Source organism: Curcuma longa, unplaced genomic scaffold, assembly GCF_044706935.1.
Source record: "Curcuma longa cultivar G26 ecotype Majalengka, Jawa Barat unplaced genomic scaffold, ITB_CL_G26_1.1 contig_27296, whole genome shotgun sequence".
NCBI classification, from domain to species: domain Eukaryota; kingdom Viridiplantae; phylum Streptophyta; class Magnoliopsida; order Zingiberales; family Zingiberaceae; genus Curcuma; species Curcuma longa.
In genome coordinates, this window is record NW_027433378.1 from 1 (window position 1) to 21,841 (window position 21,841).

The window sequence follows — 21,841 nt, forward strand, 5'->3', positions numbered from 1 at the left end:
TGTTTAAAGCAACTAAAATGTCTTTCCACTTAAAGATTACCTTCTTCCTTTTCCTCACTTCATATGTAATGTTATCATTGTCTTCCTCTTTCTCTCTTCTAAGTGTATTATTTTCTCTTTCCCTCTTCAAGTGTATCAATGCCACTGAGATTTGGTATTGACAATGAAGATGGAGTTGAGGATGATTTCTTATTGTTGGAAGAAGGTAAAGGTAAAATATAACAGTAATTTCACTTTAATTACAAATGGAATGAAATATAGATAGAATTTTGCAATTTAAGAATGATGATCAACATGCTACATTCATTATATTGTTATTAAGATATGATAATGTATTTTATGATGTAAGAACTATGCCAAGTAAGGTAGATATCATTCTTTAACTTAATTTACAATTTGTTATTGAACTTTACAATTAGGAAACCCAATAAAATGATTCATGATATGCACCATAATTTAACAACTTTGGATGGATCCTATAACACCATCAAAAGATAAGAAGGGTTTGAGTACCAAAAATAAAAGTCTGGAACTTACTTGAAGTAGCATTGAAGCCTTAGCACATAGGACACCTCTGGTCGACACAAAGGCATTAGCAGGAATGGCATGGTTATCAATTTTCTTTGCAGTATTGGTAGCAACTACTACATCCATGCCATCAGTCTCTATGAGTGACCAACCATCGTCATTGAAACCATTAATGGCTTCATTAAAACCTCTGCAAGGAAAAAAAGCTAATAAGATTACCTCACAATATAAAATAAATAATATAACAAAATATAGTTAGATTTCCTTGTTGCGATGTTATTCATTATAAGCTAACCTGTGTAATCGTCGGCTAAAACTCAGTAAAATAGCAGGCTCCCTGCCAAGGGCATATGCTACATCACCAGTCACTTCCTGTGCTATTTGCTTGACATGACGAAGTGCCTTGAAACGATAAGATTAATTATTTTTCTTAAACTTAAATAAGTGACATGTTTTGATTGAGGACATCAAGTTAATTATTTTTCTTCAACTTAAATGAGCGACATGTTTTGATTGAGGACATCAAGATTAGCCAGCATTTGACAGCATAGAAAGAGTAATAACTGAAATTCACTGACATAATTCCCAGAACATCACTAGTTAATCTTGAAGGAAAACCCATACATGGATCATTTAATTAATACCCACTAACCTTCCAAGCATCCACTGACAATGAGAAATATAAGAAAATAATTAACTTAAAAACCACAGAGAACAAGACTGATGTATATTTCTAAAGAAGAATTCAACTTGATGAGAAAGTAGCAGCTAATATATATATATATGTTAAGGTTACCTACCGTGACAGTCATTTTCTGAGCTACAACATTAGATGACTCATAAAGTGGTCGCAGTACTTCAGGAACACTAGATGCCTGCTAGAACATAGTAGTCATTAAGGAGCATACTGAAAGTCTATATGATTTTTAAGAACATCTAACAACTCAGAAACAAACATCCAGATCCAAGTGGTCAACAATGTGGACAATCGATCCCCCTCCTTCGCATGGTCGAATTAAACAGCCACTAGGAAGCATCACAGCTCTGACAAATTGGTGAGATGTGGTAGAAATAGGGCCACCTCCACTTAATGATTTCTCACAGATCTTGGAACAAGAATACAACACAGAAAAATAACTACAATGCTAATGCGCTAGAATCAAATCGAAAGTTCACAATTGGTTGTAGAGCATACCACAAGACTTCCATCTTCCAGGCTTGTAGTGTACCTTAAGGTCCAGAGATCACGTGCAGGGGCCAATGTAGTCGGAGCATACATCTGTACCAAGGAAGATGGGTGAAAAATCAAGTGTTAAAACATTCTTAAAAAGAAGGCAAAATATAATTTTGAATTTTCAAACAAAAAAGGATCATTTCGAGGCTTCCACCTGCATATATACAAGTTCAATTGTGCCTCCATTTCCGGTGGGAAACATGGTGAAGACTTCATGATTACGGCAATCATGAAACCAAGATGGCTTGTCTTTGAAGATATCTGCAATCTGTCAATACCAGAATGACATCTGTGAGACACTTAAGAATTAAAGTTCATGTTAGATGAGCTGGTGCAACTCCATACAATATTACTTATTTCATATAGAAACTCAATCAATGAGTGAAATAAAAAAAGAGGAGTTGATAAATATACAAACAAAGCATAGAAATTCATAATGGTAAAAGCCTTGTTGGTTGTTGGCTTTATCCTGGTGTCTAACAAGAGTACTGTATGAAATACAAGTCACTCTAACAACTATCTTTCCCCAATAGGAATAAGATGTGCCAGTTCACTAACGAAAAGCTTGCCTTCCCAGCTTCCAAGTTGACTAAACCACAGGCCCTTGCTGCCACCCCACATGAGCTATGAGAAATAGCAACAATCCCAACTGAATCTGGACCAGGCTGATCAAAAGAAGCAGTGCACATGTTATTGATGTCCTCTCTCTCCAGAAAAAAAAAATTTTGTTTTGAGAACAAACTAATATTCTCTCTTTAATTAGCCTCCATAGAGAAGCAGGTATGTCTTGTTTGTTACCTTCATCCCAGGCATCTGGACCCAATCAACAGCAGTTCCTGTAGCTTTCGCGAGGAACTCTGCCAATGCTTCCTCAGCAATAGATAGGAGTCTAATAAAGAGTTAGGACTAGTTAACTTTAAAAGTCTAAATTAAACAAAATTATTAAGATAAATCATAACTATTCACTGAACTTGTAATCAAATGGAAAGTGGAAACGTTAATACCCAGCAGGATTATTGTCATCTCTTAGAGCATTTTGTGGGTTGGTCATAACTGATTCACAGCTTGTGTCATTAGCCAAGGAAACCTACAAGTGATACACAAATTAAGAAACAAATATATATAGCACAAGAAAAATGCATGGCTTGCAGCATGTTCCAAGAAGAAGAATGATGCAGAACCCTGTCTTCCTCTCCTGTTAGCATCAAAGAATACACTAGTTTATAAAAGAAATGACCAATCAAACTGGATCTGCACAATATGTCAGACGGATTTGAAGCATGCCTAGAGAATCTCGAACATGGTTATGTGTTACAATACATTGTAAAAATGTATGATTGGAACTGGCAAATCAAGATAAAGAACAAAAAGGGAGATTATAGAGAACTACATTTTGTAGCTGTTGTCGCATTATTGCATTTTCATGGACCAATTGGTTGACTTGCTTCTGAAGCCTTTCATTTTCTTCCATCAATAGCTTATTCATTGCAGACAATTTTCTATTGAGAGCTTGAAGACGGCAAGACTCCTTCCTCTGCTTCTCACGGCACCTGAAAGGAAACCCAAGTTCTTGATCATCTTCTCACTTTGCATTTTGGTTAGGAATGTAGATAAGAACAGAACTATGCATATCCAAGATCTCGTGAGCAATACTTCTATTAATTAGTAGTGCAGAATGAGTAGCATACTTACAGATGCAAGGTTCAAGTAAAAGATACTGAATAGCTGAGAAAAGGCTAACACAATGTTGCAGTTCAATCCAGATGAGACAAGTGTAGGAACCGTATGAAAGCTAGACAATGAGCAAGCCACAAGGCCCACAACACCTAATTTCCTATTCTTACAGTGAGACATGGTGGAGAAGGCTGCAAGCAGCTATGTAAAAGGTGAATAAAAGTACACAAAAAATGCAATCTGAATGCAATTTTCACTTCTGCATGAGTGGAGAACGACAGGACAACATTATGCCAAAGCATCAGGATCCAGCTCATGAATCTTCTCAACAAACTAAGTTATTAACAGTAAGAATAGATGTAGAGAGATTCTAAAGAAGAAAATATGTAAATTTGTTCATGGGTTGAGTTTTCCATTTTGTGAGTACAAACACTCATTTTCATAATGGAGGTGGTAGAGAAGAAGCAATCTAGCCCCCTAATGTGAAATTTTGCCTAACTAGAACAACAAGACACTTTTTTTAAAGGAAGGTGTACCTGATTTTGATGTGTAAGTAGATGGATCAACTGCAAACTTTTATCTTGAGTTGGATTGCTTAACTTAATTTTGTCTTAGGGTCAATGATAAGCAAATAAAGGACAAGCATATAATAAAACTAAAATACAGGAACATTCGCCATCTTGTTGGCTGCATCAATTATATCACCCTGTTCGTTCTTGAGAAAAGCAATAACGCAAAACAAAAGTGAAAACATAGCTGTGTTAAAGCATATTCATCTGAAGAGAAATAAATATATGGGTATTGTAAACAAAAAAAAACACCAGTAGCTTTCACCTTCGGTTCTGAAACCAGACTTTTATCTGCTTCGGCTCAATGTTGGCCAGAATAGGGCACTCTCGAATCAGCTGTTGACGGCGCATAGAGCTCGGCTTTGGGCACTCTCCGTAAAGCCGCTCAAGCGCCTCCACCTGCTCTGTTGTGTACTTTACATACTTCCCTGTATCTATGGACTGTTTCTCCATTCCTCCACTGCGCAACGCCACCGCTGCCGCCATCACTTCTTAGACTGATCCAAAACGGCCAAATCGAAGAGGGATTGAACCCACTTGTCACCTTCTTTATTTTTCTCTCTCTTTCCGACCTTTTTCTTTTCAACGCTGCTTTGATTCTAAGATTTCTAGAAAGAAAAAAGAGCGACGACTGTGCGGGCAAGGCTTACGAATGAAGATTGATAAAGAACGAACTGCTTCAGATGTTGGCGTCTATGATGGTTTTGGTGCTCAAGCAAGCTCGCCTAAGTAACTCCAAAGACGAAAGGAGACAGCTTTTTCCTAACAGAAGTGTCTGTTCTCCAGCAAAAGAACAGAATCCCAAAGGCAAACGACAGCGAAGCTCGAGAAACCGCCGAATCGCCTCCAAAGATCCACGAAGAGGGCCGATTCTGACCAAGGATCGAGAGCGTCAAACTTTGAACAAGGAACGAAATCAAAGAATCACCAAGGACAAAGGTCCTCGCTTTCGTCACCGACGTGACGGAATCTAACCCTCCAACCCCAAGGCGCAAACAAATCAAAGTTCCAGCAAAGCACTCCCTTCTTGAAATTACTAGAACCAAACAACACGGAAACGAGGAGAAACAAGGGGATCAACTGCAAAAGCTTTCGTCACCGACGCGACGGAAGTACGAGAACCTCCGACGTCAAGGCGCTACCTTGCCATCGGTGGCTGAGGAAGCGCAAAGCATGGTCGTTTCTTGAAATTACTAGAACCAAACAACACGGAAACGAGGAGAAAGGCCACTAGGGGATCAAGCTTCAGTTGAGGGGAGGAGAGAGAGTGGTGAGGGAAGATTGGGTAGGTGGTGGCGAGCTGACAGGCTTTAAAGTAGAGCAGCGGCGGCTCTGCGCTCTTTTCTTCGAAACGGACATTACTCGAACACAGTGGAGAGAGAAAGATGTCGTTGTTGGATTTGTACTGCGTACGAAATGCTGTCTCAGCCTCGAAAATCAAATTAATGATAGTAAAAACTACAGCTTTTCTTGTTTTGTTTTGGCCGGCGGTCTCACATGATCATGAACATTGAGCTCACTGAAATTTTCATTTTATTCGACTTTCCTTCGTGAACGGATCAGCTTCCTCTTCCTCACGCCGCGTTGCCAAGCGTCCCCTTCCCAGTTCCCCCCGTCGTCTGTCGCCGCCGTGGCGTGCTCCTTCACCTGGCCCCAGACGCACGTCAGTCCAAAATCCATGTCCTTCACCTGATTCCGCGCTCGCTTGGTGTTCATGTGGAGGACTCTGATGCGAACTGTAGCCCGAGGAATTAGCCTTTGTGAAATCATGAGGTTTTAATGGACGAATTACTCTTCTGTGTTGTCATTGATGGAGAGAAGAGTACTGCGGAGATGCTACCGTGGCTTCGCATTTGGCTCGCAGTTAGACTGAACCGATCGGTCGATCGAACTCGATGTTCAGTCAAGCGGTACCTTCAATCAATTTCAAATTAAATTAGAAATCTCTGTTGATTTCTTTAGTTGAATCATTGTCTAAAGTAGTCTCAATTGAGACACATCTTTATTGTCTTCCAAAATAATATATTTGTCAAACATGTGATCTATTTGACATGTTTAAACTTCTTCTGCTTAATGTCGAATCAATCAAGTGTTATCTTTTTTTCATACTTGATCTCTAGTCCAATTCATCCATCAAGTGTTCTCCTGTCATATGCTTGATTCTTATGATCCATTGAGAATTTTCTACTTAGTATCTGATTCAACTCACCTATTAAGGTTTCCTTGTTAAGTCTTGCATACTTAGCATATTCATCAGTTCACAAGTATATCCTAACTTTAAGAAGTTCACACAGGAAAATATGGGAGTGGTGCTATAAACACCAACATAAAGCCTTGAAACTTTCAATGTAAAATTAAAGTTGAAATCTCCTTTTCCTTTCCACTACTTTTTCATTCCCATTTCTAACAATAAGTTTTATCAAATGTGCAAATGTAGAAAAATTAATATATAATCACAAGTGTAGGAGTTGAAAATATTCAAGTAGGTAAAGATTAACTATATATTTGGTAGATGATGAAGTTCAACATATGTTGGTAAATACAGAATCCAACATAAATTAGTAGATGAATAAATTTAAATTGATCAAGATTGATTGAGTATTTGATGGACGAAGAAGTTTAATATGTGTTGATAAATAAGAAATTCAAGTAGGTCAAAATTGATTAAACATTTGATAGATAAAAAATGTTAATAGGTCAATAACTCCTTGTTACAAGTGGCATTTGCCGATACTAAAGTACATAACTCCTTATGTAAGGAACCATAGTGACTTCAGGTCTAAAGACTATTTATACTAATAGTCACTATGAGAATGTTTATGACACTCATATAATGATCCATGAAATATTCTTATAGCGGATCTATTCAGTACATATTCTTTAATATGTCAACTTAATATCTTATATCTATGACTTGTGAGATTGAGTCATCAGTTGATTTATATGCTAGTCTCAACGCGTTAACATTGCCTTGTATATTAAAGCTTGATTAGAAATAGTTAAAAGTAGTATTTTATATATATTTACAGTCTCCCACTATCAATTCAATCAATTAATATATTGTAGACTTAGAACCTACTACATTAGAATATCATTATACTTATTTATCTAGCATAGATCTGAAATAAATATAATAACTATAAACTTTATCTTTTATTAATGAAACATGATACAAAAGTTTCCTTGTCAATCGTCTCATAATTGACTCTAAGAGCTAACACTAATAAATAATACCTAGATCACCTAATTATAATAAACTCAATAATAACACTTTCTAAATAACAAACTATTCAATCTCCGAGATTAACTCAATTCATTCAACTCATAAACCAAGCTTTTATCCATAGTGACTTAGAGGTGAAAACTTAACATTTAAGCCCCCGAGATTAGGGTGCGATCGTAATAAATGTGATGAAGTTATTAAGCAACAAGAGTTCAAATCTCACCTAGGCCACATTATACTTGAGGAGTTTGAAAATTTTATGATGTTAGACTACTCATCGTGACTCATATACACTTCTCAATTTATTCTATTGATGGATGAAAATTTTTTTCTATATGTCCTTCCCAATATACTCTTAATAGGGTACAATGGTAGGACATCCGGATTGTGACTCAGGGACTCGCAGTTCAGATCCCTAACTACGACGTATTTGTAAGAATTTTTCTTCAAATGAGGAACCCTCATTTGAAATAATAACGTTTGAAATAAAGAATATTATAAATGGAAGCAGATGGCTCCTGCAATTTTCTATTATGTTAAGGGTGCCGATGTAATTTAATCTGGGAAAAAAATATTCAGAGAGGTCGGAAAGTGAGGAACTGCGAGCTTCTCATCGGATCCCCTTTCCAATTCTCCTCCGAACGACCGCCTCATCGCGAGATTGTGGCCAAAGGGTAGGAGAACTCTCCCGTTGGTTTTCTTTTCTTGCTTTCTTCGGGTTTATAATTTCTCGTTGGTTGCATCATAGATCAGGAGTAGGGGAAATTACTTGGTTCCTTATTTTCTTTGTTTTTTGGAATGCGGTGTGCTAGAACTTGTTCTTCTCCGATTCTTCCGCCAAATTGATAGGTTCCGTCGTTTGTTTAGAAGAAAAAGAGAAAGTAGATATTTTGTACTTGTATTCAAAGTCTTCTGCAGTTCTGGCTTCAAATCAGTACCTTTTGTCGAATAAGTGATCCATGGAGGGTAAGGTTTATGATTGACATCTGGGTGCGAATGTGACTTGTGAAGTTCATTTTCTGTACGACTGTTTTTGAGCTTGTTCTCTGAGTTGCTATACTATAAGTCCAGTATTCTTTTTCAATATCCTCTTGATGCCCAAAAAAAACAAGGTTTCTGTTCTATTCTTCTATATATTGTAACGTTGAAGATTTTTCCTCAAAACAGTAGGTTTGTATTGTTTGGTTTGGTGTTTAGCAGCAAAAATTTTGATCATTCTTTAATATCAGGGTAAATTGCTGCTAGCACGTTGTAATGGTGGAGAAGCAAGTTAATGTAATTGATTTTGTTCTGCATTTGATCTGCTCCTTGATGCATATTGTTGAGGTTGAGTATTAAATAAAAAGAAACATGAACAAGTGTCTAGCTTTCAATTTGGAAGATGCTTGCTTCTTAGAAAAGTTTTCTTTACTTCCATGTGCTACGTTGCATAGTTAAATGTAGTTTCTAGCTTGCATCTAGTTTATCTTCCATAATGTGCTTATTAGTGTTGTAATAAGTTCCGGTTTGTTGGTATGAGATTAAATGCATTCTTTTAATCTTTATTATCAATAACATGAATTTTATTGTGTTTTCTGATGATACCTTTTGAAGCTCATGGATGAGCTATTGTTGTGCAGGAACTTCACTCAACAATATTATTATATATTCGTGAAGTGTCAAATAAATTCTCTACTTGGTCATGTTATCCAAATACTAACATATTGAAATACCATCTTCCCTTGAGAAAATATCTATGAATTAGTTTGATCAAGACCTCTTGTTTTTTGAAATAATATTGGGTAAAAGTAATGTATATGATTCCTTAGGTAAATCTACACCGGTAGATGATTGATGCATTAGACCCCTTTTTCTTATGAAACAATTTGGTTACACGGTACAACAATAATAACCAAGTCTTATCCTACTATGTAAGGTTGGCTATATAGATCATTCTACGCTTTTATCGTTACTAACCAAGTCTTTTTTAGTCTTTCTCTTTCTCATTTAATATGCAACGTGTCTTTTAGAACTTTTCATCAATAGATGCAACTTTATCTTTTTTTTCTAATGTTCTCATTTCTTATCTGTTCATGCTCGTATATCCGCACATCCACCTTGACATTCTGATTTGGGCGACTCTCATTTTCTACTTGTGTGCTTGAGTTATAGTCCAACATTTAACTCCATATAATATAGCAAGTCTAACTGCTATTTTGTAGAACTTCTTCTTAGTTTTAAAGGTACTTTATTTACAAAAAAATTTGACGCTCTCATCCATTTCAATCATCCTGCTTGTATTCTATATAATTAATCTTTCTCAACCCCTCAACTTTTTGTAAAAATGATTTTAAATACTTAAAGTTCTCAGTTATATATGATTCGTCATCTCTTATCTTAACAATTGTCTTATTATGCTTAATATTATTAAATTTAAATTTCATATATTCTGTCTTTATTATTCTACTGAATCTAAAATCTTTTACTTTCAATATTTCTTGTCAAGATTCGATTCGAGCTTAATATTTATTTTTTTACGTGTCTCATCTATTAAAATAATATATGCAAAAACATACATTATGGTAATGTCTTGGATGTGTCTAGTGAGTTCATTCATGATTAGTATAAAAAGATAGAGATTTAGATCCATGATTAACCATATTTTTATAAGAAATATTTTTGATTAATCCGCTTGGAATTTTCACTTTTATATTACATTTTTATATATATATTCTTAATTATTTCAATATACACTACATTAATAACTCTCTTTTATAAAACTTTCCATATAATTTTTCTCGTGACTTTGTCATAAACTTTTTCTAAGTCAATGAATACTATGTGTAAACTGATGTCAGTTCCAAGTCCAAACGAAAAAGGTTGAGGGTTGTATTAGGTTACCAACCAACATTAAACAAACACAGGTGAATGTTCTATGAATGGTTACACGGTAATGCAAGAAAATAGTTCAGAAAATAGATATTCCGGAAGAGTCTAAACAAATTCCTATTTTTAAGATGCAGGTTTGCTGAGTGATACATTATACATATTAACTTTGTAACTAATTTCTCATGAAAATTGTACAGGGGTTGCTAGTTCAAATTATAGTTGTTGCATTTGATTGCCACCTATAGATCAGAGTTACTACTTCAACCAGGGAAGCCATGCTACGGAACGGGCACAAGGAAACAGAAACTCATGATAACAACAACCAGAAGGTTTATCCACAACCGATGGATGAAACTTCAAATAAAAAAAAGGAATCTATGGATGCACTAATATCAAGGATATTCAACAACATTTCCTCTTTGAAAGCAGCATACATTCAACTCCAGGATGCTCATACTCCCTATGATCCAGACAAGATCCAGGTTGCTGATAAACTAGTTATTGAGGAATTGATGAAGCTATCAGAACTCAAACATTCGCACAGGGAGAAAAATCCTAAGCTCCTGTCAGCAACACCCAAGGATTCATCTCTTCTTGCAGAAATCCAAGAGCAGCAAAGGTTGCTAAAAACCTATGAAGTCACGGTGAAGAAATTTGAGTCCAAGATTCAAGCAAGAGACTCTGAGATTGTCCAAATACAACAAGAAATCCAGGAGTCAAGCCAGAGACAGTTAAAACTAGAGAAGAAATTAAAGAAGAGGGGTTTACTCTCCAAGGAATCAGAGAGCTTTATGGAGGAGAATAATTTCTTCTCCATCGAGTTGACTCCTAGTCTTTTTTCCTCAGCTGTAGATACAACATATAAATCCATCCATGATTTCTCAAAACCATTAATTCATATGATGAAAGTTGCAGGGTGGGATCTTGATGCAGCAGCTAATGCAATTGAACCTGCACTAATATATGCCAAAAGGGCTCATAAGAAGTATGCTTTTGAATCTCACATTTGCCAGAAAATGTTCTGTGGGTTCCAGGAAGAGAACTTCTCCATGGAACTATCTGATATTACAGTTTCTCCTGAAGGATTTTTCCATCAGTTTCTCGCAGTACGAGCTATGGATCCTCTGGATATCCTGAGCCAAAGTCCAGATTCTGTTTTCGGCAAATTTTCACGGGAAAAGTACCTCCTGCTTGTGCACCCAAAGATGGAGGCCTCTTGTTTTGGTAACCTAGACCAAAGAAACCATGTAATAAATGGTGGGCACCCTAGGACACCTTTCTACCAGGCTTTTCTTAAATTGGCGAAGGCAATATGGCTTCTACACAGGTTAGCTCATTCATATGTTCCCAAAGTCGAGGTTTTCCAAGCGAACAAGGGTGCAGAGTTTTCAGAAGTCTACATGGAAAGTGTGGTGAAGAACATAGTAGTTTCAGAGGGGGAACCAAGACCTCAAGTTGGGCTTATGGTCATGCCAGGTTTTATGATTGGAGGTAACGCTATACAATCTCTTGTGTACCTTACTGGTGTGCAGTGTGCTGAATGAGGACCATGACTGTTCACAACTCACACTTTAAGGAAGCTTCAATTCCTTGCAGTATGCTAGGTAAAGACATGTTAACAAATACTCCTGAATTAGTCAATCATGTTTCTTTTGTGATGAATATCTAATTTTAGCTTGCCTACCCTCTTTGCACTATAGTCCAACCCTAATTGCACATATCATCAATCACTCAAGTCCATATTGTGTGCTTTTGTTTTTGTTCTTTATGGTGGTGAGTTGCCTACCCCTGTTTACGCATGCTCACACATTTAAATATAATATATGCTTTGGTAGCTCCATAAATCAGATATAGTTTACCTGAGCAACAATCTTACTGCTGTTTCCTATGGAGGATACATACTCTGTTTATTTACAGAAATTGAAAATATCTAGTGTAGTTTATGCCTCTTGCCCAGATTTATGCTCCGCGAATATTTGCTAACTAAGAAAAGTTAAAGAGTTATGATATTTAGGCTTTTGCTTGTTACATGGAAAAGATATTCTTTAGATTTTTTTTTTAATGTTTAGTACTGAAGAATTTCTTTTGTTAAGAAAATAATTTCCTTTAAATAGAGATGTAATTTCATTCATTTGTAAGTCATTTGTTCCATTAATATATTTTTCCTCTGTGTCCTTTGCCTGCTTTAAAATAAACTAATAATCTGAGTGGGCCAAATGGACAATTAGGTTAGGTGGATTAATCAAACTAGGTCACGCACTTACAACAAAAGATGGAATTTGTCATAAGCATATCTTCCAAATATAGAGCCCATATCATAGCAATAGTTGTAGGTCACACACTTAGTTCTAGGAGTGTTTAAGGAGCTTATACTAATAATATCCACTGTTTGAGCAAGAATTTAACTTCTAGCAAGAACTTAACTTCTAGAAGTGTAAGTTAGGTTGATAAATTATTTGTTTTGGTTGACAAAAACCTGTATAAGTTGAATAAGATTTGAATGTTGGCTCCTGACAATCATAACAATTAGTTTTTGGTTGACTAAATATGATAGTTAGATCTCATTTAAAGCCAATTTTGATAATTCTTTTGGCACAACAGCTTTCTTTTCTTTGCTCAAAGTTGGACTCTAAAATACAATAGTACTGACCCTAGAGCTGCTCAAGAACGTTAGTTCTAAACTTTCAAAGAAACTAGCTTCTATAAGACTACATGAGCTTTAAAATCACTGGTCAGTCGATTGTTCAAAATCACCTCCAATAGACTGCTCCAGTATAACATATTAGAATTCGAACATTTGCTATAGCTTTTTCTCATCAATGACTATTTCCTAGTTTTTTGACTTGGTAGTAATTGATTGCTATTATCATCCTAATTGTATGCTAATACATTAGTTGACTTGTTAATTGACTAGTTTTCATTCATAATTGAGCAGTTTTCTACCTAAGTTGACTATATCAGTCGATTGCTCCATCAGTTGACTATCAACAACATTAGTTGATGCTCAATCTTAAATCCGCTCAAATCATAACTTTGTGGTTTTGAATTCTCAATCGACTACATCAATCCATCAATCAACTATTATAACCTTGCACGCAATCACACGGCACTTTGCCGTTTTGTTTTTGTTAGTCGATTGTTACTATTTCATTAATCAACTAACACTTTGGCTCCAACCACACTACTAAGGTTGAAAAAATTGTTGTCAAGGGACTCCATATCTTTTGGACTTCCTCGCTTGCCTAGTACAGTACAATCTTTACTTACTAGAATTTTATTTTTGTCTAATATCTAGTTGACTTTAACCTATTAGGACTTCTAGTATCAAGAGTTCCTTGCCTTCGGGATTTCATCATGCCAAGAAGCTTCCATGCTTCCTAGTCTTCAATTGATAAGAAACCTCTATGCTTTAGGGACTTCACCTTGTCAAGAAGCTTTTATGCTTTCAAAATTTTCACTACCTAATATCTAGTCATCATTGTCCTACTAGGCCTTCTATTGTCAAGTATCTGATTCTTTTTGACCTACCTAGACTTTCACTCTCATGTATCATGTTCTCATCGATCTACTTGAACTTCCTTCACAAGTAAGACATCTAGTCTTTCATGACTGACTTAGACATCCATCACTTATTAGACATCCAGTTTATCTTGGCTTATCTTCACTTCCTTTATTTGCTAGACATTCCATCTACTTTTACTTATCTGAACTTCTGCTACCTACACATGTTGAATTTTCTCATCTGCCAACAGCCTTGTTAGACTTTCCATTCCCAACATCTATTGGACTTTTCACCAATTTTAGCATTTGTTAGACTTCCCAATTGCCAATTTCTTATTGGAATTCTATTTGCCAAGTGTTTGGTTAAGTTTGACGCATTTGGACTCTCTATACTATTGAGTATTTGATCAATCTTGACCAAGAGCCCTAATTGTACCAACAATCTCTTAATAACAAATATATTGCACTAACACTAGATTCGAGAAGAAGGTTATAAAAGAAGTCTATAGGGCTGCAAAATAGAGAATCCATTAAGTACAAACAATGCTCACATTTGCCTCTCTTTAAGCTCCATTACAAGCCTTGCTTTCTCATTTATATCTCACGTATTTTCTAAATTGTAAGAATCACTGTACCTCGGATCATAGGTCATGGATTATGAGATTAAGGAGCATAGTTGAGTTGGTTACGCAATGGAACAAACTTGCAGAGGACATGATGATGGTTATAGAAGAAGGGTATGCATTTTTTGGTGATGATAATAATAATAGGTTACCTTGATGATGAAACAAAAGGACGAGGTGCATGGTGGCTAACACACAAGTAAAGTGAAACAGAGCTTGTCAGGTAGGTTCAGTTCAATCTGTTTCTTGGTTTAAGTTAGTGAAAGTGGCAGTTGGCAATGAATCTTCAATGTCTGCAAATAGTTCGCCAACTACCTAAAGCATGTTGACGTCCGCAAAAGGGTTGCAGTTGTCATTTACCTGCCCATGTTGATGGAGTTACCAATTGCAATGTGACACCACCGAATAGAATAGCGATTATTCTGGAGGTGAAAGATTAGAGGACAATTATAAAAAAAACAAATACGAGAAGTTGGAAAAATGAAGAGAAGCCATGACGATGCCGTCTTTAAGATTTTTGTCGAAAAAAAAAATTTATTCAATAATTAAAAGTTAGTCGAAAACAGCTAAACATGCATATAAATAGATCATAAATCAAATCCTAACTTTAAAAAGTCAAAAATACCCTAAAATCTTAAAAATAAAAAATATTATAAATAGTAAAAAAATATGATCGAAGTCTCGGACATTTAACTACCTATGTTGATGGAGTTACCAATTGCAATGTGATGCCTAATAGAATAGCGATTATTTTGGAGATGGAAGATCATTAAAGAATTGTAGAGAAAATAAGTATGAAAACTTGAAAAAACAAAGAGAAACTGCGACGACACTGTCTCTAAGATTTTTGCCGAAAAGAAAAATTATATTCAATAATTAAAAGTTAGCCGAAAACAGCTAAACATATATATAAATAGATCGTAAATTAAATCCTAATTTGAAAAAGTCAAAAATATCTTAAAATTTTAAAAATAAAAAATTATTATAAATAGTAAAAATATATATTCGGAGGCTCGGAAAAGGCACTAAACTGTGTCTGATCGGTCCAAAAGTGGATTGGTATGAATTTTATCCATATTGAATAAAGGTAACTAAAAGAATTTTGATTAGCAATTCATTGTATCTCGTTGTGATATCCAAATCAAAAGTTATAACATTACCAAGTTGTGATATTCAAATCAAAAGTTATAACATTACCAAAGTTGGCCTGTACTTGCATCGGTGCGGTACCCTTGGTACAGTAATATTACATTTCTCACAGGGATTGAATTTTGTTGTAAGGAGACGAGACCCGATGGTGTTTTCCCTTTCAGGTTGTATTTGCTGGCTTCTTAGCTGAATATCTTGCACAGAGAATTATTGACTGCAAACCAAAAGGTTGTAATATGCTGCAACGCAGTGCGCAGAGGAGCCAAAGAGATAAATCTCAAGGCAATAGTTGATAATGCTTTGGTTGAATCTCAAGCCAATAACGGAATTGCAGTTGGTAATTATAAAGTTTCTTAAAAAAAATGATAATCTCAGTTAGCTCCATTGACTATCTCTGGAGTGATTGGTCCGGCCCTACGAAAGTTTTCCATCGACCACCAGAGTAAATTGAGAAGTGTACGCAACGGCCAGTCCAGACACCCAGTATCCTTTGATTGCGCTCCCCATTTGGAAGAAAATTTCTGCAAATATGTCGTAGTTAGGGATCGAATCGCAGGTGCCTGAGTGACAACCTGTATGTCCTACCGCGACACCATTGCTCCAGAGACAATTATAAAGTTTCTTAATGCCTATTTATACGTGGAATTAGATCAGTTATTGCCACTATTAGCAATAACCTTTTCAAATTTATTAAGTGTCATCAGTCTTTGCATTACAATAAGTTGTAATGTTGTATATGTGATGATCATCCGTTTCTGCTTGTAGAAGTGAATAGTTGGTTAAACTTCTTTCTGTCTCAAATTGTTTTTTTTTTCTAGAAACTTTCACTTAAAGATTAGGGTTTAGGGTTATTTTTAAAATATATATAAATTTATTTTAAATTTTAAAAATTATAAATCAATTATATTTATATATTATATATATTATTAATTTATTATTATCATTAATATTATAAATATTAAATTGATTTAGTGGTAAAAGTGTCTATAATTGAACCAAGAATTATACAGTAAATAATAAATTATGTTATAACATTATCTAAGATTGAACGAAACAATATTAGATTATGTTTTATTTCTCATAACCTTTGTTATGTGATTACAAATTATGCATGATAACTTAAATTAAACGTACCCTTAGAGTTATATTCAAGTCTTTAATTAAATATTCATTAGAGTGAAGTTCTACAATATATTCAATATTACATAATTGACTAATACTTAGTAAATTGAAATCAAAGTTATCAACAAGTAATACTTTATGAATGATAAATTTTGATCTAAGTTTAATGTTACCTGACCTAATTACCTTAAAATTTTTATTATTTTTAAAAGCTATTGATTCTAAGTTCTTGAGTTTTAACTTTGTAAATTTTCGACGATCTCCAGTGATATGTTTAGAACATCTACTATCCAACATCCATTGATTTAAATTTTTATATTCCTACACATAAGTTATGTGAAACTAGTTCAAGAGATTCTTAGGATTTAAAGTTGTCTTTTATATTTGCATCTCACCAATTCTAAATTTTCAAACATTGTAACTTTATAGTTTTGAGAGATGCTCAATTTTAATTAATTAATATAATTTGTCTAAGGTAGTTTAATCTTATGTTAGATTTAAACTTACCTTTGGGTTTGCCAAGTTAGTGTTTTTTAGATTAAATTTTTAAGCTGTGGTGAGTCACAATGAACATCATTAAAGTAACCACATATCTTGACAAAGTTTTTCCAAAACAACTCACCCAAGGGACTTAGTACTAATTCTTGATCTAATAAGTTCAGATTAGGCTGAGGTAGCTTCAGCTAGATTCACTAAGTTAATTGCACTAGGTAGAACATATATGATTCAACTTATACATGCATTGATAGAGTTTCTTTAGCTTACTATTATCTCAACCCTCTATGATACCATTGATCATGATTAAACTTCTTCCTATAGTTGTCCTATATATCCATTCTAAGTTGAACATAACATTTAAAGTAACATGGTATTTAAAGCATAAAATAAATATGCAAGTCAAACAATAAAAGGAAAACAAAAAACTTGCTCCTCCTAATCAATGACACGAGTTTATTTTTCTCTCCTCCTGGATCACAACTTTGATAATATTTATCTAGATAGTAAACTTGGTTTTTGAAAATTCAAAATTGATTAGGTCTTATTCTGTTAATTAAACATGCTTTTCCTCGGGCTCATTTTCTAACATGTTGATTAATTAAGGACATGTATGATCTATTTACAATCTTAGCTTTGAATCCAAGTCTGAATCTGTTGTACATGACTCGTTGAGATCCAATTATCATATCTAAATACTTGGATTCTAAAGCGAACCTTTTCAACATACCCTTGAGTCCCTCCACTTGACCTTTCAAGAGAGATTTCTTTTCCTCATGTTTTTTAACTTGAGTTGAGTTTCCTTCTTGAACTTCGTTAGTCAAGGGACTCGAGTTGGTTTCTTCCTTAAGGTCTTTAACCACTTTAAGGAGTGACTTAATCGGATCCTTGGACTTAGTTAATTTCCAAGTTAAGAAAGTTATAATAGCATATAGTTTTTCTACTAAGGGAGACGTAACCTCTTTTTCTTGGTCATCTGAACTGGATACGAATTCGTGATTTGATTCAGACTCGGATTCTTGGCTTGACTCGTATTCGGCTATGTCCTCCTTTGCCATTAAAGTCATGAAGTTTGTTTGATCTGTTCTTCTGAGTCTGACTCGGATTCTTAGACAATTTATTCAAAAATAAATATATTTTTATTACCTTAGAATTGTCAATTTCTTTATGGAGTTTGACCAACTTATCTCAAAGTTCTTTAACATTGTTGAAAGATCTGACTCGATTGAGTTCTTCATTCATCAATCCACACTGGATGGTGTATGTGGCCCAAGCGTAAACTTGAGCCTTTCTTTTGATGTCAGAGGTCCACCTTTCCATATCTAGGGGTTCTCTGAATTCATTGATTGGCAGTGTAAAACCTCTCTTGACGATGATCCACACGTTGATCTCCATCTTTAGAAAGTTTTCCATCCACTCTTTCTTGTATTTGAAATCATTGTCATTGAAGAGGGGAGGAGGAGCGGTATTGAATCCTTCTTGTTGAGACATTTTCTTACAAAGATGAAATTTAGAAATTCCAAGACTGTGAAGGTCTTGGGTAAGTGATGCAATAGAAATAAAATACTAGAAACACTTTTAAAGAAAAGAATAAGTTTTTGAAAAAGGCTCAAAGGTGGTAAAACTCATTTAGAGCATCAGATCTAAAACCAATTATAGGACCGAAAAGGCGATAGAGGGGAGAGTGAATATCACACTTAAAAACTTCTCTTTTCTTTCGTGAAAATAGATATGCAGTAGAAATATTAAAAATGAATAAATTCGATTGGTTACTTGGTTCATAGTCTAGATACTACTATTCTAAGGCCTACGATCTCGTTGATCATTTTGGATAGACAATTCAATAATGCTCTCCTCTCCGAAAACTTTTGGAGGAGGAAGGTTCATATAGAAGATGAAGAGAATAGTAACACACTACTATTTGTTAATTTAAATGCAAGTAAATAAAGGAGTTATTGATAATGACTTAATAGAATTGAGCGTAAGTTGTCGGACAGTAAATCAGCATAGTAGACTTGCAAAATGTGCTTCAAACAGAGAAATGAGAGTGTTGAATTGTAGAGGATTGTTCTACTGAGTCTTGGATCTCAAGACTTTTTTATACACTTTTTTCAATCAACTGAACACCTTGTTCAATCGATTAAATTCAATCAGATCATGCCATCTCCACATTTGAATTCGAGGTTTTTCAGTGGATTGAACATTTTATTGGTTGACTGAAGCCTTGTTCTTTCCTTGGTTACTCTGATTTGATTAGATCAATCCCGTGTAATCCACTTGATCGGTCAACTAATTCTCCTGATTGGTTGACTGATTCTCTTGATCAGTCGACTGAATCCTAAAGATTTCTTTGTTGTCTGATTCGATCACATCCGATCTTCAATTTCCATATATGTTTAGAGGATTGATCTTTTTGATCAGTCGACTAAACTCTTTTTTTTGAGCTTGAATTGACTTCGATATGTGTTTATCTACTTTGATTAGTTGACTGAACCAACCTGTTTAGTCAACTGAACCTTTTGATTTTAGAGAACTTTATTTTTTTACAAAATAAAGTTAGTATAATAAACATGATAATAATCCTGCAAAATAGAGTTAGTAATAGATATGTACACATAGATTAATTTGATAGATTTGATAGTTAAGACTATCTGATCTTGACTTAAAAACTCTCATTAGTTTTTTTAGTCGGGTCAACGCCTAAGATTAATTTCAATTGGGATACATTCTCACTGCCTTTTAAAAGATTGATAGACCTCTCAAGGATTTTTTCTTAACTTACCCGTCAAACATCTAGTCGAGTTGACCTATTTAGATTTTTTCTTTTACTTAGTGTCCGATCGATCCATCAAGAATTTTTTTTGATGTTCAGTCCAACTCACCCATCAAGTGTTCTGCTAAATCAACTCATCTAGTCTTCTATCTAGTATTTGATCCTTTTGATCCACTGAGACTCCACCGCTTAGTGTTCGATCCTTCTGATCCACTAGGATTTGATTATTAGACGTTTGAGAGATTACGAAGGTGTCATACTACTACACCATTAACCTGAGGGTGATTAGTTGGTAGATTGATTTACATTGAGCTAATTCATGTTAAGAACCTAAAATATCATTTGGATGTTGTCATTGGAATCTTCTTTTTTTCTACAAAAAGTAGAATCTACCACTTCAGCGGTTTCACACGGTCGATCCCACAATTATATGTGATGAGGTAAATCGAAAAGTTGCAATTGACCATGATGAAAAAGGTATTATCTGCGACTTCATCAGGAGTCATTTGGAATCTTCAAATACATTAATTCCTTTTGATTATTTAATTGAAAATATTTAAATTTCTTTATGACAGGAAAGGGAGTGGCGTATATGGTCCGATACCCTCGCCATTTTAGTCGATTTGGGTGTGTATCAAGTCGTTTAGTCCAGCTACGACACATTGGACATTGATTATTTAGCAACGAGGCGAGGTGAGCACTTGATCGCCCGAATCATTCCGTCCACGGTCCCACCCACAGATGCGTCTCCACCTTCCACGTCGTCACACCAACAAGTTCAATACACTATTTGTCCGTTTGTTATTGGAGGTTTTGTCTAAAAGCATGTTTCGATAAAAACATGGATCCGAACGACGTTCCTTAATTAATTAATTTATTGATTCGGTCGTTCTTTTTTCTCTTCCATTTATAAGGGCCATTCGACGACCGTGGGCGGAGAACTCTCCTGCGTCTCTCCTCGCGCCTCCCTCGATCTCGTCGGCGGCCATCTCTCCTCCTCGGGGCTTCCTCGACTGAAGGGGCCGTCCTGGGGTGTTGGATCTTTTCGCTAACTGGGGTCTGCGCGGGCGCATCGATGCCGTTCTTAGCGGAGGCGACCGCGGCGGCGCAGAAGCTGGCTGAGCGGCGGGAGGAGACGACAAGCCAAAGGCGCCTCCACTATAAGTTTTCGTTGCCTGCGTCGAAGGATTGGAGGAGCCATCAGAGCTGCTTCTCCACCGAAGTGCAGGCCGAAGCGGAGGGCATCGGTGGCGGCTGGAGAGCGCCCGAGGCGGAATGCGGAGGCGACGAAACTGGGATCGCGAAGATGAGAGAGGCGCTTTTGGTTCATCTGCGCAAGGCAGTGGAACGGAACGAGTCCGGAAGTTCCCCCGCCAGAAAAGGAACCGGATCGGGAGGCGGAGGCGGATCTCGAATCTCCGATGCCGCCTCCGCCATCACCGTGGAGTCTTAGGACGAGGCGAAGGAGTGCGAGGGCTTCGTCGGTGCTGGAGGCCACCGGTAAGAGGGCGTCAACGTATCGATCGGAGAGAGAGACTCAGGAATTCTCCGTCGCCCTCACCAGCGAGGAGATCGATGAGGACATTTATGCGGTGACCGGGTACAGGGGCTCGCCGGCGTCCTCGAAGACGCCCTCGTGTTGTCCAAAAGCAGCTCGATGTAAGTCCCCCCCCTTCTCCTTCACGAAATTTTTGATTCTGGCTTCATTTTCATACAAATCCATGCTTCCTTTCTTTCTTTCTTTCTGATAAAAAAGAAGGATTATGCATTTTTTTGTTCTCGGTAAAGGAAAAAACAGGAAAGATGAAATTCATGTTCGTTCTTGGTGTTTTCCAGTTGTTGTTCCCAGGTTCATGGCTATCAGGGATCACCATTGAATCATACAGAGTCCCCGATTAGCGTTCATCCCTTCTTTTTTCCTCTCTATCTATCACAATGGCCATTGATTCATCTGAGCAAAGAGCTCATAAACACTTTTTCATCACTGGGCATTTATTTACTAGCAGTTAGACTAGCTAGCTATGTTTGTCCCCTTCCTTGCTCATGCTACGATTATCAAAAAAAAGTTTGGACGAATGCTTT

At 36.0% G+C, this 21,841-nt stretch overlaps 2 protein-coding genes and 1 pseudogene across 2 annotated transcripts; 2 read left to right on the forward strand and 1 right to left on the reverse strand.

Annotated features, from left to right (window-relative positions):
* Positions 1–445: 445 nt before the first annotated feature.
* On the reverse strand, positions 446–4,932 carry LOC141819010 (homeobox-leucine zipper protein HOX9-like). The gene is made up of 11 exons (XM_074706398.1): positions 4,271–4,932; positions 3,153–3,312; positions 2,767–2,849; positions 2,561–2,651; positions 2,332–2,427; positions 1,917–2,030; positions 1,724–1,807; positions 1,485–1,634; positions 1,329–1,403; positions 824–930; positions 446–718 (listed from the first exon to the last, which is right to left on the reverse strand). Exons 1-11 carry the CDS (start codon positions 4,489–4,491, stop codon positions 457–459), a joined length of 1,443 nt encoding a protein of 480 aa, XP_074562499.1. The 5' UTR covers positions 4,492–4,932; the 3' UTR covers positions 446–456.
* Positions 4,933–7,820: 2,888 nt separating this feature from the next.
* On the forward strand, positions 7,821–11,758 carry LOC141819011 (protein GRAVITROPIC IN THE LIGHT 1-like). The gene is made up of 2 exons (XM_074706399.1): positions 7,821–7,902; positions 10,294–11,758. The coding sequence occupies exon 2, from the start codon at positions 10,372–10,374 to the stop codon at positions 11,638–11,640; it is 1,269 nt and encodes a 422-aa protein (XP_074562500.1). The 5' UTR covers positions 7,821–7,902; positions 10,294–10,371; the 3' UTR covers positions 11,641–11,758.
* An 8,974-nt stretch (positions 11,759–20,732) lies between these two features.
* On the forward strand, positions 20,733–21,826 carry LOC141819012 (uncharacterized; annotated as a pseudogene).
* The last annotated feature ends 15 nt before the right edge of the window (positions 21,827–21,841 follow it).

Bases quoted from the DNA above. Each gene is read 5' to 3' on its own strand.
- LOC141819011 (XM_074706399.1), top strand. From the start codon at position 10,372: ATGCTACGGAACGGGCACAAGGAAACAGAAACTCATGATAACAACAAC.
- LOC141819010 (XM_074706398.1), bottom strand. From the start codon at position 4,491: ATGGCGGCAGCGGTGGCGTTGCGCAGTGGAGGAATGGAGAAACAGTCC. The intron at 3,313-4,270 runs GTGAAAGCTACT...GTTTCCTTTCAG, and splicing joins GTCTGGTTTCAGAACCGAAG to GTGCCGTGAGAAGCAGAGGA. The intron at 2,031-2,331 runs GCAAGCTTTTCG...TGGTATTGACAG, and splicing joins TCAACTTGGAAGCTGGGAAG to ATTGCAGATATCTTCAAAGA.